Here is a 20680-nt window from a genome sequence, read left to right as displayed (position 1 = left end):
TAACAGGAACTGCTCTTACAGGGTCGTACAAATTTAGAAAGAACAGACATGCCTTTTATTGAAATATAAATAGAAAAAAATATAACATTTTGAAAAGCACTCCCATGTTTCACAAACTGGTTTGCATTGTAATTATATGTCCCCCGTTTTAAGGAGTGCAAAGTCTTTATCTCAGGGTTTAGTGGTTGAGATCAACATAAGAGAGCAGACTGACCGCAGTCTAGTCCTCCTCTGTGTCCTCTTGCCCAGTTATACAGGACAGTCGCCTGCTGAAAGTCATGCTCTCTGGTATCTCTGGCTTGCTCAATCGCCTCCAGAACTCATCGGTTGTGAAATAGTACATGAGTGGGTCCAGGCTGCAGTTGAGGCTGGCCAGGCAGAGGGTGACGGGGTGACATCTGCGGATAAAGTCACGGAGGCTGCAGCTGCTCAGAGTATTGGATTTGACCATAAAGTCCAGGGGCATGGTCACGTGGTATGGAGCAAAGCACACCAGGAAGACCAAAGCACAGCTCAGCACCATCTTTAACGCCCTCCGCTTCTCTCCTCGGTCGTGAATGGCCCCCGCCGTCGGCTCCCGGAGGCTCCCAGCGGTCAGACAGGTGCAGGCCAACACCAGGATGAGAGGGATGACGAAGCCCAGCAGCTCCGCCAGGATCAGGAGGGTCCAGGCGGCTGGGGCGCTGATGGCCCTCATGGGCAGCTCTGAAAAACACACCAGGTCAGCTCCACCCGAGGTGCTGAGACTTGAGTTGGGGTCACCGCCGGGGTTCCTCAGCAGAGGGAAGGGCAGGCAGCACAGGCAGACTAACAGCCAGCCGACGGCACACACTAACAAGTCTCCCTTCCGCCTGGATGAGTTGTACCTCAGCGGGCACATGATGAGCTCACAGCGACGCACGCTGACGCACGCCAGGAAGTAGATGGAGGCGTACATGTTGACGTACTTCAGATAGAAGCAGATCATGCAGAGAGGGTGACCAAAGGGCCAGCTGTTGTTCAGGTAATAGTAGATCCGCAGAGGCAGGGAGAGCACCTGAGGAGAGTTTGTGGAGATGGTTGTAGATAAAGAACCGCAAGCAGATAATGGTCTCAGATAACCAGATGATCCCATGATTTTAGTGACGATGGAACTATGGAATGGATTTTTTTTACAAGAATTCTTAAAAGTGAGGAATTAATGCTTTTCTTTATTTTATAGAATTGGACATTAAATAACCCTTGTGGTTTGAACTGTTCAAAACAAGCAACTTTGCACTATAGAAATTGGCATTTACCATATTTGTTTAATAGGTGAAACAATATAAGCAGTCCAAAAAATACTATTACACATTTCATTGTATGCTTATATAAAGACATTTTAAAATGTCTCTTTATGTATTTTTCAGCCCTTATAATTCCTGTGAAGCATATTGACTGGTGTATTAACACATCCACAAGATAACACAGTAAATAATTTCTTATGATAATTATCTTTATATTGAATTTATTCTTTTTCTTTAAATCTATCAATAAATACATTTTTATTTTCCATGAAAACTGAGCAAATTGAAGGCCATGAGGCCAACGCTCCACAATCTAGTATGTGGAGCGTTATTTAAGATGTCTTGGTTTGTAAACCTATATGAACAGTTGATGGATGTTTTAATACACATACTAAAGATGTGTTCATGTGTGTTTGTTCACAAGTCATTAAATGTCATCACAGGTGAATTTTACTGAGTTGTCAATCATTCATTAACTATTTACACACAAGTAATGAATGTGTCACCGGTGAGAGGTTGTAATTGTTCTTAGAAAATACATTAGAGACTTAAAATGTCCTTACAACTTCATTGTTGTGTGTTACAAACAATCCCAGGAAGTATAATATACTTCTTCTAAATGCTTATTAATGGGGGTTAAAGTCAAGTTTTATTGGTCAAATGTGTGTCTGCCCTATCATTCACGCAGAGGAGAATTTATCAGAAAATATCAGTGATTAAAAAATAATTTTTAAGTCAATAAGATGAGATAAGACAAACCGATACGTACATAAACGTACACATGATAATTTATAGGAAGTAAGAATGATGAAACGGATGTTTACCTGCAGCAGGTCAGCGACAGCAAGGTTCATCATGAACACCACAGCCTTCTTGGTTTCTCTGACGTAAACTTTGAACACCCAGAGAGCCAACACATTACCCAGCAGGCCCGGCGCTAAGATCACACTGTACACGACAGCGTACACATGGTGCTGGTACGTCCGGAGGTCTTCACTGCTATTACAGCTGTTGTTGGCAAAGTTCATCTTAAGCCCAGAGCTGTTTGCTGGTAGCTGTTCAGACTAGCCACCTTGTGAACCAACAGGAAGCTTGAATCAGCAAAGCTGCTTTTTGTCTGGTGATGGGTGTGTTTGAGCGTCCGTGCTGTCCATTATGGCGAGGAGGAGTTCAGTGAATCAAGTTAAAGTTTGTGTCCGGAGCTGATAAACTGTGATGAGCTGGAAAAAAGAGAGAGTCAACAGGATGGTATTATTGTGACTGTAAAACAGTTTTTAATGGCAGCATGTTGCACACATAGCTGTGAGGTTCACTGTACAGCATTCAGTCCCACACATACACACGCACACACATGCAAATACACTTACACAGCTTCACCTTGTTAAAACATGTGTGTAGTTCTGTTGCATTTACAATTATGCAAATGCACAGAGAAGTTGTTATAACAGTTTCCCACACAAAGTTCACTGTTTAGCTTCTCCAGCTGCAGGCCAGTGTGAAACGCCTCAGAGCGAGGCATCTGTGAAACTGGCGTGGTTAGCAAGTCATACCAGGCTCGTTGGTTACCAGCTCGGACCAGAACAAACGTGCCTTCGTATGAAGAACAACACTTTTTGGTTTTGATGAATTCACACTTACAACATAAGTGATACACCTACATTCTGCTTTTTGACACATCACAAAATACAAGTCATTTAAAAAAACTTTTAGGAACGCATTAACCTGAATAAACTTCAGATATTGATTTTAACTTGAGATGGAAACACACAGTAATGTCTGGAACTGAGCCTCCAGCCTGTAGGTATCATACACCCACTGTTGTAAAGATACGTAGGTGTGCTGGTTCACTATGGGTTTCCTTGCTCTTTGCTTTAACCCATATAAACAGTTTGAGACTAACTATGTGGGCTGTGAAGATTCGTCCTCATTTTATACAGTTTTGTCTCTTTTTATTGTCTAATTTGACTTGGACTAAATTGATCCTATTGCTAATTATGAAACAGAAAGGGGAAATTGTGTTAGTCATAGTCATAAAAGTATGTCAGTGTTTTCATAGTAAAACTGGTCATTGTTATTATCTCCGCCAGGAGGATCATGCGCTCGGTCACATGTGTGCGTGCGTTTGTGAGTGAGTTTGCACCTATGTGTCTGTCCACCACTTATCTCGCATTCTGCTGCTGCATACTGCATAATGTTTTGGGTGCCCAGTTATGGCTGCATGATCAAGGGCCTCTCTTGGTTACGATGACTCACACTTTATCAGAAGACCTTTTCTTTCCTGTTTAATACTGCCATTGACTGCCTGCTGACTCCTCACTCACTACTCCAAACCCCGGCAGTACTGTCCACTAGTGATAACAACGCAAAGTGCATCACCGACCCCCAGCTGCCACTCTGAGCCCACAGTTAACAGTTTATGGCCTGCTTGGCTAAAAGCTAATGGAATTACCAGTACACACATTGCAAATTGAGTACCTTGCTGCAACTCTGTTAAGTGGGCAGACAGCTAGGGGAGTTTAATTTTGTTTTTTTGGCAAGATCGTGCTACGTGTCTTATACAACGACTGAGAGCCAATTGTCTGCATATATCACCGCTTGTTTTTGAGTTTGAAAGAAGTGTATTGTACACCACCTTACAGTCCATGGGTGTTTAGACGGGGGGTTAGCCAATTATGTCATTCAAGTACATAACATAGCAGTGGTAGTGGCGGACACCTGTCGGAGATCTGCTGCACTCTACTTATTGCACCTTGGTGGTTATTTATGCCTTAATTAAATGTCAAACACGTTGCTCTGTCTTATTTCCCAGTGTCCATTGTGTCCCTCCCTCCCCTGTGTTTCCAGCAGTCCCCTGTCTGTGTGTGTCTGTGTGTGTGTATGTGCGTGTGTATGTGTGTGTTAGAGTGGGCGTGGCTCCCGTCCTGCCACTCTCCCAGCTCCCCCCTGATTACGGCTCACCTCAGCTGTCCAGTCTGCAAAGCCGGTCTCAGCTACTGTGACAGTTTCTGTTTCAGGCCTCAGAAATTTTTTGACGTTTTCCTTATGTTGCTTCAGAGCCCGGCCCTAACTAGTTATTTTTCCCGGTATCTGAAGGAAACTAAAATGCCCTCAGAATTGAACTTCCTAAGGAGGACGTTTACGAGCAGAGGAACTTTGGACATTGAGGGTATTTTTTTAAATGAGAAACAAACTCTTCCACAGCACTTTGTCCTCTGCTCTCTGACAGCCTTTTATCCTCCTTCACAGCGCTGAGAAAGATCTCCAAGTGGACCCCTCAGCCCCCAGTCATACTTCTAGCCTCACTGACCCTTGACCTCTGTGTTACTGTTTAGTGTGTTTCTTCTCTTTAATTTCTCTGTTTGCACATACATAATGCTTCTCTCAGGTGCTGTCCATATGATCTTAAATGTTTTATCGCTGTTTTTTACGTTTTCTCTTTTTTGTCTCATGGCAGAGGCGTGATGTTCACAATGATGACCTATCAAAGCCCCTAAATGATGTCAAGCAACTACACATTATCTTATTGTGACAGCGACATCATCATGTTTCTTTGGATCTCGCTGAATCAAGTTAAGCAAAATGTCTGTGTTTTGAAAAAGAGCTGCACCCCTTCCTTTAGGACTCAGCAGTTTTATTCAATAGATATTGCCAATGGTAACTCATTATTTTATGCAGTGATTCATCCTTCTGTGGGTTGTTGGCGCGCTATAGCCTTTTTCCACTCAGACACGACATCTCGCCTCGTGTATCAGCACCCAAAACGTTGGTCGTTGGCATCCCGGTCCCTCCACGTGTGCCGTGCCAAAACACAAAACAAGTCATGATCCCACTTCCCACACACGGACAGATAGAGGAACACCAGGATGCCGGCCTACAAACACACACTCACACTCTCGACATAACAGACATTCCTCATGTTGGAGAAAAATGCGAGATCCCCCATGAGGCACGACTCCAGGCTGAAGGGATCCAGCTGTTACAGGCTCTCACACAAAAGCTTAAAACTCACTGTTTTTGTCTTTTTAAGGAATCGACAATCATCATCTCACCTCTGTCTCCAAGCTTGAGGCTGCGTCGCATCAGAAAGCGAGAGGGTGAAGCATCAGCCGACACACATGCCACCCCGGGCCCCCCTCCTCCTCCTCCCCCTGTAACACTCTTCCCTTGCCCCGTCCCGCCCTCTCCTTTCTCTCGCTGTTGTATCCAGTTTCTACTGTCTTGTTCTTCTCTTATCTGAAGTGATTTCCTGTGTCGATTTCTCACTGCGTTCTGTCTGCATTTCTATCTGTGTTTCTCTCTCTGTGTCTCCGCTGTACTGAGGGTTGTAGCACACACAGGGCTTCCTGTGTGTGTGTGTGTGTGTGTGTGTGTGTGTGTGTGTGTGTGTGTGTGTGTGTGTGTGTGTGTGTGTGTGTGTGGGGGGGGGGGGGGGGGGGGTGTGGTTTACAAGAATATTTTGACACCATGACTTCTGCTATCATGGCTACTTTTCTCCCCCCTAGAGAGCGACAATAGTGCGGCACGTGTTTCCTTTGGATGACAGATGGAAACATTGTTATATATCAGAGCTGATAGTCAATACTGAATTATTTTTTTTGCGGCCTTTTTAAGCTGCTGTTGGTTCCTTTCTCTCACTTATTATTCATCACTGTACTTTCAGTAGCTAAATAGCAGATGATATTGCTAGAGTATGGCAGCGAAGGGATCAGAAGTGGTTGGTTGAATCAGACAACTGGCAGTTCTTCCTAAGGTGGGCTGCATACATCTGCCTGAGGGTGGGGGTTTTGGCTCAGACTTGAGTTTGGCAGACCTCAGAGACTGTCAGTTACCGGTTTGTCAAAGCTGCCATAACTGCTGCCAACTGCCTGCGTTGTGGGAGGAAGTAAACTCGGAATGAGTTGGCACCTGTTTTTGCACGAAGCCACACAAACATCACAGCACCAGCGGTGACAGACAGCTCTTTTATTCACGCAACATTTAACATGCATTTGAATCGATATTTATGACATATGAAAATAAACAACAAGCCTGTAGCTTATGTACACAAGGCCACTGTGATGATAATCACATGGATATTATGAAACACAGACACCATTTCTGTAAGTGATTGAAGATCTGCTGGTTCACAAGTGATGTCCCCTGGGAAATTCTTCACATTGAGCTCAAAGTTCTTCAGGTCAGTTTGTGTTCGGACAGCTGCAACTTGTGAAATCATCTCTTTGTCCAACTTGGATCAGGTCAGTCTATTTGCAATCTCAATCTGTCATGCTTATCTGCTTCAATATTTGAGGGAAAAACAACTTAACCTCTGAACCAAGACCATCTTGTGACCAGCCCCGTTGCATAATCGTGAAAACAGCGGTGGCGCCTGCCAATAAAGCTACTCCCTGTCCGAGCAGCTACTCTCCATGCTCACCATTCTCTGCTGCGCAGGGCGCTGGGTCGGGGAGCTGATCGGGGAGGAGAGGAGCGAGGCGGTGAAGGAGGAGGTGCGCCTGGTGAGGTGCATCCTGAACTCGGCTGTCAGAAAGTAATAAAGCAGAGGGTTGAGGCAGCAGCTCATGCTCGCCAGGCACAGGGACACTGGGTGGAACTGAAGCACAGCCAGTTGTGTCGCACAGTTTGACACGAAATTCTGCGACACCATCATGTAGAGCAGGAAGTTAAGGTGGTAGGGGGTGAAGCAGATCAAGAAGAGGGCAGAGCAGCTCAACACCATCCGCAGAGCGCGCCGCTTCTCGGCGTTTGTCTGCTTTGCATGATATTTGTCCGCCTGACACATGCTGGTGGATGACTGGAGTCGGCTGCGCGCTGATGTGTTGAACTCATTCGAGTTTTGCTGATCCTGGGTCTGTATTTTGCTGAGAGAGCAGGCGATGCGGATGGAGCTGTAACTGATGCAGGCCAAAGGAATGAGAAAGCCAAACAGCTCAGCGAGAGCTATCATGGTGACCGCTAGAGAGACCGGCACACGACGCGTGGGCAAGTCCTTAAAACAGCTGGTTCTGGAGTCGCTGCCGAGGCTCGCAGTCACAGATGGTGCATCAGTCGTGACGTAACTTAAGGGATGCTGGGTAGAACCAGGACTGGTGGAGGTGCTGCTCCGCATCAGTATAAAAGGCGAGCAGGCCAGGCCGACCACCACCCAAACTATGAAGCTGATCGCCAGGTCGTAACGCCGCCTCCACAGGCGTGCGGAGAACGGGTTGAGTAGGAAGACACACCTCTGCATGCTGATACACACCTGGAGACAGAAAAAGAACAGCTAAATGAAATTTATAGAACAGAGAGAGACAAAATAATCAAATTTGATCCGAAAATTAGGAGAAGGGAGCTGAGACTTGAACGACTTCCTAACATATATCCTCCTTTTAAATAGATTAGAACTGGCTAAGCTGTCATATGCGTTTCCTTCTAGTATCTTCAGGATTATATTAATTATTACTGCCTGCTCACCAGGAACACTATGGCGGCATACATGTTGAGGTATTTGAGGTAGAAGCAGAACAAGCAGACGCCAGGTCCAAAGGGCCAGGCGTGTGTGAAGTAATAATAGATCCTGAGGGGCAGAGAGAGGATGTGGGCCAGGTCCGCTAATGCCAGGTTTATCATGAAGATCACCGCCTTGGTCTTCTTACTGCGGAGCGACATGCACAAAAGTTAGCCATGTTGCTCAGGCTTTAAATATATATATATATAAATACATGTGTTTGTGTGTGTGTGTGTACCTAATGTGTCTGCAGAGGACCCAGAGAGCGGTGGTGTTGAGCAGCAGCCCGGGGATGAAGAGCAGCAGGTAGAAGTAGGTGTACATCTGCTCCATGCGCTGGTTCCAGCTGGTCATGTTGTGTCCACACTGTGAGGAGTTGAGCAGGGACTCCCCCACTACAGACACATTCAGAGTCATTTCCTCTCTCACGCTGACACAGGTGGCATAACTCGATGACCTTGATCAAACCTTCATCCCGTCACTCTCACACTGAACACCTGCAATGGTCAAAGGAGAGCTTAGAGTTAATGTGATGGATGGCATTCTTTTCTTACATCACATTTAGAGGAAATCCCAATTTATTGGTCCTGTTTATTAATAAGAGACCCTTTATTAAGACTTTAAAAAGTCATAACTAATGGCCCTTTAACAAGATTTAATAATTATAATAATTATGAGCTATTATTCAGGACAGCAATTGGGTTGCCAGGTTGTGAAGAAAATGTCTCAAATAAGCAGCTTCTCCTCAGCTGATGAAGTTTGTCCAGCTGTCATGGAATTGCGTTATGTTCAAATGTCCGTTTTTCTCAGTATTTGAAGGACTTCTTGTCCATGTTGGCTTCATCGAAATCGGAAAGCTCAGCAGTGGGTTGTTGAGATAGTTTGGCTAACTGCTGTTTCCAATTTCTTTCAGACTCATCTTTGGCTGGTGTTCATGTGTGTTTATACCATAATACTTTTGTTTTATTAGCTTGCTCCGTCATTCATCAGAGAAGACTTTTTCAATTGACTGTTGGACCACTTACCTTCCGTAAAAAGGCTCCAGGACATCTGGAGAATCCTTTCTCAGAATCCTTTTTTTTTAACAACTTAATAACATTTACAAATGCAGACAAAATGTTTTTGAGTTCCTTATACTATTTATGTCTGCACTTTCAAATCTCAAGCTATTAATAAAAAGAAAGTTTCACTTTTTAATTAGCCATCAAGTGTAGCCATCAACTGTTCTACATACAGTTACAGTCATATCCAAAATTCTATTGTTTCTGCAATTTTACTATTGTAAGATTGCAGAAAATTTGCAATGTTGTGCTCTCTTACAATTAACTGTAAAAAGAATTCTACAGGTATTAAATTGTATACTTCAAGAGGCACTACTCAGCTTTTAGTTAATGGGTTTTCAGACAATCCATTAAGTCTGTAGCTGTAAATATTATTAATAATAATTACTTCAGACATTTAGTTTGGGCCCAGATGCAGCCTTTTTCCAGAAGTTTTGAAATGCTTATAGGAATCTACTGTAATATGCTTATACTTTATATTGCTGTGAATAAACAATGCATTCTGGGAGTCAAAATGCTTGTTGATCCCAACAGTCAAGCTTTCCTTTCCACAGTAATTAACTGCTTATGCTGATAAATTACTGTAAATTTTGATCACAATTAGTTACTGTATTACTCTGATACAGTAAAGATACTGTATACTGGACTATCTTGCTGGCAAAACTGCTGACAGCAACATACTATAAGTTTTACAGCTTTTACTACCAGTAGCTTACTGGCTAAATTGCTGCCTCATTTTTTCCCAGTGTCATGGTTTTGCTTTTCTAAGATATGAAAGTGTTTGTTTTACTTGATGCCAAATTAAATCAGAATAGTCTCTGTCAGAGCAAAGATTGCAGCAGGAAACACGTGAAAGAAAGACAGAGCATTTAGTCTGCTTATCACTCGAGCATCGTCCTTTCCTCTGCCATCAACATGAGACAACACCCTTCCTCTGATGGCCCCAGAGGGGGAAGAGAGAATCATTTGTTTGCTGCTTTACTGTAACAGTTTCTACTCCTTGACTGATCAGTCTGCAACAGTCAGCAGGCGGAGTTGTGCAACACTTTGTTATTTAAGGAGGTAGTGCGCAGGTTCGTGGAACTTGAGGGGATAAACTGGTGACTTCTGGTAGTTTCTCAGCGTCGTTGTGTGAAGGACTTTGGTGAATATCAAAACCTATTTGATCTGTTTCTCAAACTCTTACATTTCAGTCTTAAAATCAAATCCCTGATGACATTTCATATCATCAAATAGTGCAGCAGTGATAGAATTCAGCCTGCATGACAATAATAATAATAAAAAATATTTTACGCCTTATTTGATTTTAACAACGCCTGTAACATGAAATTCATAACAAGTACATACTGATACATTTTGATTGAATGCTAAGTGAAGGAGGATTTGTTAACAAACCGCCTGTCATCAGCTCCCTAAACAACAAACTGTGTAATTACCTTGTTGGTCTCCCCCTAAACGATCAGCGGGGTTGGAGGTGAGAGGTCGAAGCCTGGAGTGGCCACATGCTCCTGCAGCTCCGCAGCAGACTGATGCACAAACACTCCTCCTCTGGCCGTGCAGCAGCAAACGCGGGTTAACAGCAAACCTCCCCTGTCCCACTCGAGCAGATGAGACGTGTCAGCTGTGCATGTGAGCAAGTGTGCATTAAACCCGCCACTGATGTGGTTTCTGCTTGAATGTTTTTGCGTCAGTTGGTGGCGTCCGGTGTTGGCTGCTTCTTAGGTATGGTGAAGATGGGAGGGGGAAGCATTGCCCTCGCGAGTGTTTTTCTGCCGTTTGTGACGTCACCGAGCTCCTAGCAATAAACTCAGAACTTGACAAACACAGTGTTGGGGACACAGAGTGGGTGAGTGTGTGGTTTAGAAAACAAAATGACAACGCATACTGGTTAAGACATTTACCTAAAAGAAGACAGACAGACGATGTTAGTTCCTCTTTCTGAAGGCACGCCATTTTTACCCTACTATGCTGTTGCAAAAAGTAAATTTGCATCAGTCAATCTTTGGAGATAAAAATGCAATCACCCACTTCCCTATCAGATGCAACACTTCCTTTTTCAAAGCTGTTTATCAATGCATTCATTTTGTAAGGTAGAAGTGTCTTTTGATGTTACACGTTGTGTTTTAGTCCTCTGCAAAAAAGGTTTGATTTTTATCATTTCTGAGGTTGCCAAGAATGGTTACGTGCCCTTTTGTTACATGGTTATAACAATAAGGTTTCATTGTATGACATCTCTAAAAAATACATTTTGATGTGTCTCTAAAATGTAAAACAACAGTTCAATAGAAGCGGTGGTTTTATCTATCCTGTTAGTTTCACACCAATCTGCAGGCGAGGAGTCACACACTCAGAGAAATTGACTTACTGACTTAGGTTCCCAGCCCTGTGTGGCGTTTGTTTCACATCCACACACACAGAGTTCACTGTAGAGCAAGGCAGGCTGATAATCAGCGAACACAACACATGCCAGTTAACCGTAGGTGGAGTCCATGCTGGTGTCTTCACTCAAATGTTTGTTCTGACTTATAGCCACTAGAGGTCAGAGCAGGCCAACATTCTCTGTACGCTCAGTATACACTTTTTTTCCACCAACGCTTAGAAGGGCAGATTGCTCCATTAAAGGACACGTTTGGGAGGGTTCAGTGTCTTCTGCTGAAATATTTCGGCACACTCTTGACATGAACCACTCACGGGTCAAAGGACAGTTTCTCGCATATTTTTCTACACTCCCACTTCGTATTTCCCGATCTACGCTACTTCTCTCCACTCGTCCTCCTCTCTCTGCTACCCTTGACCCAAATCCCAGAAGAGTCCATCCTCTGTTGTCCCTCTGTCTCCACTGCTGGATGCACATGGTCACACCACTCACACTATCAGAGAGGCCCGCTAGAGTTACTGTATCTTTTCTCTCTCTCTCTCTCTCTCTCTCTCTCTCTCTCTCTCTCACGTACTCTGTACATACTGCTGCTGCAGTTATAGAGGCGAATGACATTTCCAAGTAAGGCCATGAATCTCTAACTCTGCAATAAGCATCTTGTACTAACATCTAGTATAATGTCCTAGACAGAAAAGTGCCCCCCGCAGCAGGATCCAGTTTTATGCACAAAGAAACATATAGACGACCCAGCTGCTGGTCCTTGCGGTACCTCAATGTGCTGTGACAAACACACAAGTGAGCAGGGAACATGGTAGCCATAGTTACAGTATCTCACTGTGGATCTTTACACTTTCTTTCTACTGTTCTGTTTTTGTTTTCAGGATTGGAATTAAATTCATTCCATAAAGAGTTAAAGATGGAATATAAGCTCCCCAAGCTAGTTAGCTTACTGTCATTAGTTACATCCTGCGTGATGGCATACTCAAGGCCTTTTGGATAAAAGTATTCACCAAATGCACCACAACTTCTGCTGACATAACTGTTATGCTGTACATGCAGCTTTACACAATGATTTTGGCTGTTTGGACAACAGTGTTCCCCCGTACTTTGCTTTGCATAAGAATCTTTGAGCCGATCTGCAGTGTAAAGCCAGATTAAGACAGAGAGACCTCATTCAGAAGCAAACAATGGACCATTGCTCCAGTCATTATAAGCATTTGGCCTGTGACACAGCACGCAGGTCAGCAGAGCTACCCTCTGCTCCGACAACAAGATCCCTCCGGCTGCTTGATGGAAATGAAGAGTAGAAAACTCCCCCACGAGTTCAAACATACTGACATGCTGACGAAGACCAGATTCTGATTAGTTTGACCAACTAACATGTACAGAAATAATAAATGCAGCCACGATAGCATTTCAAAACAGACATTTAATGGCCTCAAAAGTAAACATGAGACACATTTTACTCCTGTGTTATAATAGCAGTGGGTCTCACCACACTAACGAGTGTCATAACATTAAGGTCTAACATGATATAATGTGCTGTGAAAGCTTGGACTCTTTAACAATACAACTTAAAGGGCTCAGCGTGTTACAAAAGTACTTAACAGCATATTCCAACAATGCGGATGCAAATCTCCATTCTACCCACAATCCAGTGCATTTGTGAGTGTTCGTGTGTGTTAAGCCTGAGTGATGTGTTGCAGTCTCTTTTAGAGGCTCTGCGGGTCTCTGGACAATAGTCCCGGTGTGGCTGGATCTCTGATCCCGGTAGTGTTCTCTCATAATAAACACACACAGATACATTCCTCTGCTCTCCAGTGTTGGATAAATCCGTAAAGCCCAGGCCATACCTCAGGATTTACCTCAGGACTTAACTAATCTGCTGAGTTATGCGTTTGTCACTTCCAGGACCAAACAGCTGATTGCTTTGTTTTTTTAAAATTCAGGGCTCCCATCAAACCAACACCGCCCTCCTTCACCTTCCTTCTTCCCTGCCGAGTCAGAACTGACTCTCAGACACCTTTGTCTCTTTTCCGTTGCTGGCTTGGTTGGTTGTGTCCCTGGGGAGAGTGTTTGCCACGTCCTGGGTCTCTGTGTCGCTGCGGGGCATACTCTCGGGCCGAGATCCTGACCCTTTGCTTCCCATGGTCAAGCTCTTCTGGAAGCTCTCTGAGGTGAAGTAGTAGACCACAGGGTCCAGGCAGCAGTTGAGGCTGGCCAGGCACAGAGTGATGGGGTAAAGAGTTCGGGCAAAGCGCTCCACGGCGCAGTTAGCCAGGGCCTGGGTGCGCACCAGGGCGTACAGGAAGAGGATGGAGTTATAGGGGACGAAGCAGATGATGAAGATGCCCAGATGGACCAAAATCATCCGTAAGACACGTTTCTTGCTGTTACAGCCATGACCAACAGTCATCGGACGCCGCAGCGTCCGCAGAACAAGTGAGGAGCATACCAAGTTGGCCAGGAGGGGGAGAAGGAAGCCCACAATCTGGGAAATAAAGCATAACAAAACTTTAGGATAAAGTGTAACATCACTGATGTGCCTCTGGTTAGCTTAATAAAATACAGTGTACGAATGGTCTTTATGTTAATGTGTGTGACTATCAGAGTCTCTCCTCACTCACCTCGATGAAGATGGTGATTTTAGACAGGTAGGTCCTCCAGGTGTTCTTGGAGAAGCCCTCAAAGCACGTGGTGGCTCTATGTTTGCTGTTAATGGTGGAGAAGAAGGTCACTGATATCCCCCCCCCTACGATGGTCAGCCACACTGCGGCACACACCAGCGCCGCGTTCCTGCGCGTGCGGATGGAGCGGGAGCGGAAAGGGTAGACTATCGCCAGGAAGCGGTCCACGCTGATGCAGGTGAGGAAGAGCATGCTCCCGTAGATGTTGGTGATGAAGGCAGTCCCTGACACCTTGCACAGTTCATCTCCAAAAGGCCAGTGGCGGTTCACATTGTAGAAGACCTTGAATGGCAGCGTGAAAACAAATACCAAGTCGGATAATGCTAAATTAGTCATAAACATTGTGGTCTCGTTGCTCATCTTCATCCTGAAGCAGAACACAAAGAGGGCGGCGCAGTTGGTGATCAGGCCCAAGACGAAGACCACACTGTAAACCACCGAGTATAAGTTGTACTTGAAGGAGTCGTCGATGCCGCAGTCCTCCATTCCCGTTTCGTTGAGCACCAGGCTGGCCATGGCGACAGCTTCAACAGGGCGGGGGGCTTCACAGAAATAGGGTACGCCAAAGCCGTCAGGAAAGGGTGGGGGTCGAGGCGGATGTCTGGGGACTGGATGTGTCAGCAGGGGATCCACCAGTCAAGTCTCCTCCAAGTCATCGTGGACGTTCAGACACACAAACGGAGGCAGTCAGGATGCCCGGCTGGAGGGCTGGTCGGTCATCCTGTGGAGAGAGAAGGAAAGACACTCTGTCACTTCCTCACTATAAAAGTTACAGACAGAGAAGTAAACAACTCCAGCTCTCCACAAGACAAAGAGTATGTTAAATGCCATTATACCAAGACCTGCCATGTGTTTAATGTATTTAAGTGTAAAGAAGGCAGACATTTATTCCATGTTACACTAGCGTGAATTATAATGGTTGTTACCATATATGAGACACAGTTGTAAGATATTTTCTAGACTTCTGATCCAAAATACAATTTGAAAAATGTTTGATGAATTTGTATATTTGCAAAATATTTTAAATGCTTTACAATGAATCAAAAATACAATTTGAAAAATGTTTGATGAATTTGTATATTTGCAAAGTATTTTAAATGCTTTACAATCAACTGTATGGACTTGTATGTAGTTAATCTTTCAGTGTTGGCTTAGCTGTAACATTCAGTTAATTTGGATTTGGATGTTTGTCTTTATGAAGTTGATGTGTTATCTGTCAGTATAAATAAACACACTCACATGGCAGTGTGGCACGCAGCACTCAAGCTGCCATCAGCACTGTGAATGTCTGCCAGAGACAGAGACACGTACTGTAGATTAGGAAGTTAAAACACCTCTCGTCTGCATTCATTCATGAGCCCCGATGTTAAATGGCCCAGTATAAAATCCACTCCCAGCCGTAAAAGTACATAGAGAGAGTATGTAAGGCCGAGCTCCAACTGGAGGAAGTAAACAAGTCAGCATGGTGGCAGTGTGGAGCTGATACCACCATTGCAGAGCAGTGTTGCCATGACACACAATGGTTTGGTTGTCAAACCCGAACAATTAAAAGACAACGCATTTTCTATTCATTTACTCGAAGCTAAAGGATCTGTGCGGGCATGTGATGTCAGAACAGGAAGTAGATTGTTGTGAATGTGCCGAGTTTCTCTATCACAGCGTTTTGTGTTATATGAACACACTACATCCACAATAAACTTTATTTTCTGTTTTGTGGAAGTGATGACCAAAGAGTTATTGCTCCCATCGTAAAAACGTACATTGTATGTTGTACAATGACCAATTCTTCATGACTCAAATAATCACATCTGTTCTTTTCTAATTCGTTCATAGTCATACCCATTTCGTTGTTACACAATATATAATACAACAACTAAATTATTGCGGATTTGTGATATTATGGGGCAGCAGAAAACATATATCTTAGCTAGATAGATATAGTTTTTTTGTATAATTATAGCATCTTTAAAATCATTCTAAAGTCTGAGTTGGAAATTGTTTGTCTGTGTGGCCAAGTCAGCACAACAAACTTCTTGTTTATCCTCACAAACACATACTGTTATTCACAGTGAACTCTCAGTCTGTTAACCACTCAGGGAGCCTCCAATGAAAGACTCTATCCGGTTACATCACTGGGTGATGTTGGATCCAGCAATTCTGAAGGATGGCAAATAGTATGGACTAAAAACTCTGTATTTATTGTGACCATATCTCTCCCTGCTGAAATAACACCTCCAACTTTATGCAGAGTTCTAAATTGCTGCAGCACCAGATTTAACACGCTAAACTGGCCTTAACTTGTGTTACGCAACGGAGCTGCAGCAGCAGTGAGGTGAACCCCCTTTTGGCATCAAGTGTTCCAGAGTGTCTCAGGAAAGATTCACTCGTTTCGCTCTTTTCACCTCATACAGAGACACACAAAGGCATCGCTGTGAGTGTGAGCGGTCCATCAGCCCTGTCCCGTGCCAGCTGCAGTGTGACATCTTTACTGCGTTTTCACACGACTCCTCAGAAGAGCCTCAGCCGGTCCGGCCCTCACAATACCCTCACTGTACCCGCCTGCACCAACACACACACACACACACACACACACACACACACACACACACACACACACACACACACACACATACGCGCAAGTCACCACACGTGCGTACACAACCAGGCAAACACGTACATGTGCCAGTCCTCTCACACACACACACTGTAGAGTTCTGTGTTCTGTGGCTCAGTCCCAGGACCTCTGACAGTGCCGGCTTCAAATTCAGCTGATGTTGTTTCTGCAGGGAGCCAAGTCTATAGAACATTGAATTTGGCTGCTATACAGTTTTATGTGTAAGGAAACAAGAACCACCTCCACTTCAGACCCTGAGAGACAGATTGAAAGCATGTTGTGGGTTTCTAGGAGTCCCGCTGGGGGGTGGGGGGGTCTCAGACCTGGATTTCATACACAGGTCGGGGACAGCTGCACATTTAAAAGGGTTTCCCCCCACAGTCGGCCGTGGCAGTGACAGAAACAGGGCCTCTGGGACCCGCTGATCTGATCGGATCGAGTTCAGGCTCAGCTCACATCCAGCTGTTCCTTTCTCTCACACGCAAGGAGGAAGAAGGCAGGGAGATTGGAAGGTGGGAGACAACCAGGCGTGCATTGTGGGAGAGGACATCTTCACTTACAGCCAGTAGAGCTGATAGAGCTATAGAGTGGAATGTTAAATCAGAAAGTTCTTGTTCGAATTACATCTGAAGTTGCATCACACTCCCCCAATATCATGAATACATGAATATGAAGTTCTCCAAATACTTCTTTATGAGGTTGGTTATGCTGGAAGTGTAAGTCATCACAAAAAAAAAGAATTGGAGAAAAATTAGGTGCTCCTAATACTTGAGGCCAACTGTAATTCAGAGGTTGAGTGTACCGTACACTAAGTACTGTACTTAAGCACAATTTTGAGGTACTTGTGCTTGTAGCATTACCATTTGAAGCTACTTTATACTTTTACTGTTTTAGAAGCCAATATTGCACTTGTAACTCCACAATCTTAATTTGACTTCATACTTTGCAGCTTCAGATAACTTATACTAAGAATAGATAAACTTATACATAATGATATGTTATTGCTTTGAATCAAGCAGTGTATTAGGTAGTTGAAATTAGCCTCACCTTTATCAGCAGCAACATTTACACATTAATGCTTCACAAATTACAGTGATGGGCAATAATCTGCATTATGTGAACAATTACTTTTTGTGCACTTCAAGCAAGATTTTGAATGCAATTACTTTGTATTCAAAATGTAAATAAATATGATATATAACATTATAATATATCAATGTATGAAGACAAAACGGACTGACAGCTCACCTCCTGGTCACTTGATGTTTGTCAGTCTGGCAGAGGCGCAGCTGTCAAAAGAAAAACTGCAAACTTGTGACTTGTTCTTTCTCTGGAATGTCCCGGTGCTGCTCACAAAGCTTGGCTCAAAGTTTTCCCCACTGGCACCAACCGATCACGGACAAGTCATAGGTCGGCTCCTTTAAAGCTCGTTGGTGTGACTTTCCTCAATAAATCCAGACAACTCGCTCAGTGCGACCGCTTCACATCCACCTCTCCTGCTCGCCCGGGAGCGTTTGTGCGCGGAGCGTGCATGGCTCATGCGCGGCCACAGGAAACGAGACAATAGCACCTCGGCTGGGCAGTTGGGGAGGAGGGGGGGAGTGTGAATAGGGGATTGTGGAGAAGGAGGGAAGGACAGAGGGGGGGAGAGAGAGAGAGAGACACAGGCTGCTGTCATCAGCTGGACTCACAGTTTATTAGGACACTTCATTATTATATACATAAGCCGAGCTGTTTGTACTAACACCACAGCCTGTTAATGTGATAACAGACGTCTCCGCTGTGTCAGTGACCAGTGCTCCAAAGTCACTTCACTCAAGTACTTAAGAAACCATTTAAGGGTACTTGCTTGAGTATTTCTATTAAGCTGTATTACTTTATACAGCTTTAATACATTGTTTCTCTGCAGTTTCAGGTTTATCATACAGTAAGTGAAAAGGGTCAAGTTATAATGAAAATATGAAGAGAAAAAAACAGGGTACAATTCATAAAATCCAGAAAATAGCAGTTGTCTGTGTGTGTGTGTGTGTGTGTGTGTGTGTGTGTGTGTGTGTGTGTGTGTGTGTGTGTGTGTGTGTGTGTGTGTCATCCTGTCTCTCCGGCTCTGTTCACCTGTCTACAATCAGCTAATCATCCTTGCGGTGTATCTATCCAGGCTTGTCAACCACAGATCATTATCTTAACTACTGTGGTAGCTGCATGCAGGCTCAGCTTTTATGTTTTCCTTGTATTCTTGTACCTGAACTAATTCTTGTCTATTTCCCGTGCTCCAAGATTCCTGTCTGCCTGCTTGCTCCCCCGTCTGCTGCTCTTGTGCTCCGGCAGCCTGCCCAAATCACCCATCCTCGTGCAGACTCGTCTCACAACAATTCCTTTTAAACTTAAACCAACCTCAATGTCAGCGTCCTGCTTTCAGGTCCACCCGATACCATCTAGGATGTATTGTTGTAGAAACATTACAACGCAGTATATGAAGTAGTTTTTCCACCCAAATGCTGCTTATTAAATGTAATAATAAAACAATGACAATCACTTTGTGATACTACTTTAAGTAAAGGATCTGATCTTTTTTCAATCTTGAAGGGTTCATAAATTCTTCTTGAGAAATTCAAATAGTTTAAACTGAGATTAAGTGCTTGTTTATGACAGAAAAACTGAACTCCCTGTGATGAAAGACTGTCCTTGTGCCAGCAATGACTTGCATCAGGCCACATGTATATACTATTAAAGTTCAAAATGGGGATGACATCTTCAGAGTCTCACATCAGCCAAGGATACTGCTAAATGTGTGTGATGCCTCAGAATAACAGCACAAAGTTATTTTGGCTATGATCAAAGTCCTGCCACACCATTGTTACAATACAATCTTCTTGTCCGAGGCTAACAAAAGAGTTATTTTTAGCCAGGTGACAGGGCGGTGTTGGACAGGTTTCCATTGTGTTCAGGCTGGCATGGGGCTGTGTGTGTATGTGTGTATGTACGTGTGTCTGTGTGTGTGTGTGTGTGTGTGTGTGTGTGTGTGTGTGTGTGTGTGTGTGTGTGTGTGTGTGTGTGTGTGTGTGTGTGTGTGTGTGTGTGTACGTGTGTGTGTGTGTGTGTGTGTATGTGTATGCACAACAGAGAGAGAGAGGGTACTTGACAGAGAGGAAGTGGTCTATGGGGGTAGCGTCTGGCAGGCTGACCACTCCACAATAGCAGCAGGGAGGACAGGACATCCTGCTTACTGCATAAGCTGACACACACACACACACACACACACACACACACACACACACACACACACACACACACACACACACACAATCCATTACACACCACCAGATGTCTTTAACCTCTGGATTGTTGGTGTTGAAGTACATGTGTTTAAAGAACTGAGTCATACGCTGTGATAAAAACATGTTTCTTTAATGATGTTTCATAACACAATTCCAGTACTTTCCTTTGTTTGGTCAGCTCAAATATGGTATTGCTTCAAAGTCATTTTCACATCTTTTTTCAAAGACTTTCCTGTTAATGGAAAAGACACAATTTTGGCAGCAGTGACCCACTAGACATTTATGGAGGAAATGTCAATGGGGGTAGAGGGTGAAAAACAATAATCATATTAATGAATTCTCCTGACTGGTCAAAGGATAACCTAAGATAAGACAACATTTCCATTTCATAACCCATACTAAATATATCGTGAGGGGAACATTAATGTCTGTATCACGGCTATACATTCCATAGTTATATTATTTCAGTCTTGATCAACCCTGCTTTGATCAACATTTGCATATTGTGTTTACCAGGTCCTCTTATCCTCCATGTCCCCAGCTTGTCTCTGTGTGTATAAGTGTGTGTGTGTGTGTGTGTGTGTGTGTGTCTGTCCTACAACCAACCTGCGGCCCTAGTCTACCTTCACACCTGCCTGCAATCTGCTCGTCACCTCTCTCAGCTCACACACCTGCCAATCATCAGCTCCCCGGCTCTTCATCTACTGGTTGACTCATCTACTGAGCTAGTTTCATGTCTTAGGGCACTTGAATTCCATGTCCTGCGTTCCACCTGTTGACGGTAACAAGGACACCTTATATAAAAAAGTATGGGTCAACTTTTTGTATTTGATTCACATTACTGTTAAATTGTCATGACAATCACTTTCAGGTGAGTTCTTTAAATTAAGTTTTGGCAAAACACCTTAGCC

General features: G+C 44.0%; 3 protein-coding genes across 3 annotated transcripts; all 3 read right to left on the bottom strand.

Moving 5' to 3' along the window:
- Nucleotides 1–41: 41 nt before the first annotated feature.
- Nucleotides 42–5563, bottom strand: gpr174 (G protein-coupled receptor 174). The gene is made up of 3 exons (XM_054597177.1): nt 5315–5563; nt 2090–2485; nt 42–1036 (listed from the first exon to the last, which is right to left on the bottom strand). Exons 2-3 carry the CDS (start codon nt 2291–2293, stop codon nt 221–223), a joined length of 1020 nt encoding a protein of 339 aa, XP_054453152.1. The 5' UTR covers nt 2294–2485; nt 5315–5563; the 3' UTR covers nt 42–220.
- Nucleotides 5564–6205: 642 nt separating this feature from the next.
- p2ry10 (P2Y receptor family member 10) lies at nt 6206–10746 on the bottom strand. The gene is made up of 4 exons (XM_054597173.1): nt 10253–10746; nt 7994–8252; nt 7722–7902; nt 6206–7509 (listed from the first exon to the last, which is right to left on the bottom strand). Exons 2-4 carry the CDS (start codon nt 8170–8172, stop codon nt 6646–6648), a joined length of 1224 nt encoding a protein of 407 aa, XP_054453148.1. The 5' UTR covers nt 8173–8252; nt 10253–10746; the 3' UTR covers nt 6206–6645.
- Nucleotides 10747–12604: 1858 nt separating this feature from the next.
- Nucleotides 12605–18084, bottom strand: lpar4 (lysophosphatidic acid receptor 4). Its single transcript, XM_054597175.1, has 3 exons — nt 17743–18084; nt 13821–14601; nt 12605–13684 (listed from the first exon to the last, which is right to left on the bottom strand). The coding sequence occupies exons 2-3, from the start codon at nt 14394–14396 to the stop codon at nt 13196–13198; spliced, it is 1065 nt and encodes a 354-aa protein (XP_054453150.1). The 5' UTR covers nt 14397–14601; nt 17743–18084; the 3' UTR covers nt 12605–13195.
- Between the last annotated feature and the right edge of the window lie 2596 nt (nt 18085–20680).

The sequence above is a fragment of the Anoplopoma fimbria genome, chromosome 4 (assembly GCF_027596085.1).
Source record: "Anoplopoma fimbria isolate UVic2021 breed Golden Eagle Sablefish chromosome 4, Afim_UVic_2022, whole genome shotgun sequence".
Classification (NCBI taxonomy): Eukaryota; Metazoa; Chordata; class Actinopteri; order Perciformes; family Anoplopomatidae; genus Anoplopoma; species Anoplopoma fimbria.
This window is presented reverse-complemented; position numbering and strand designations above follow the sequence as displayed.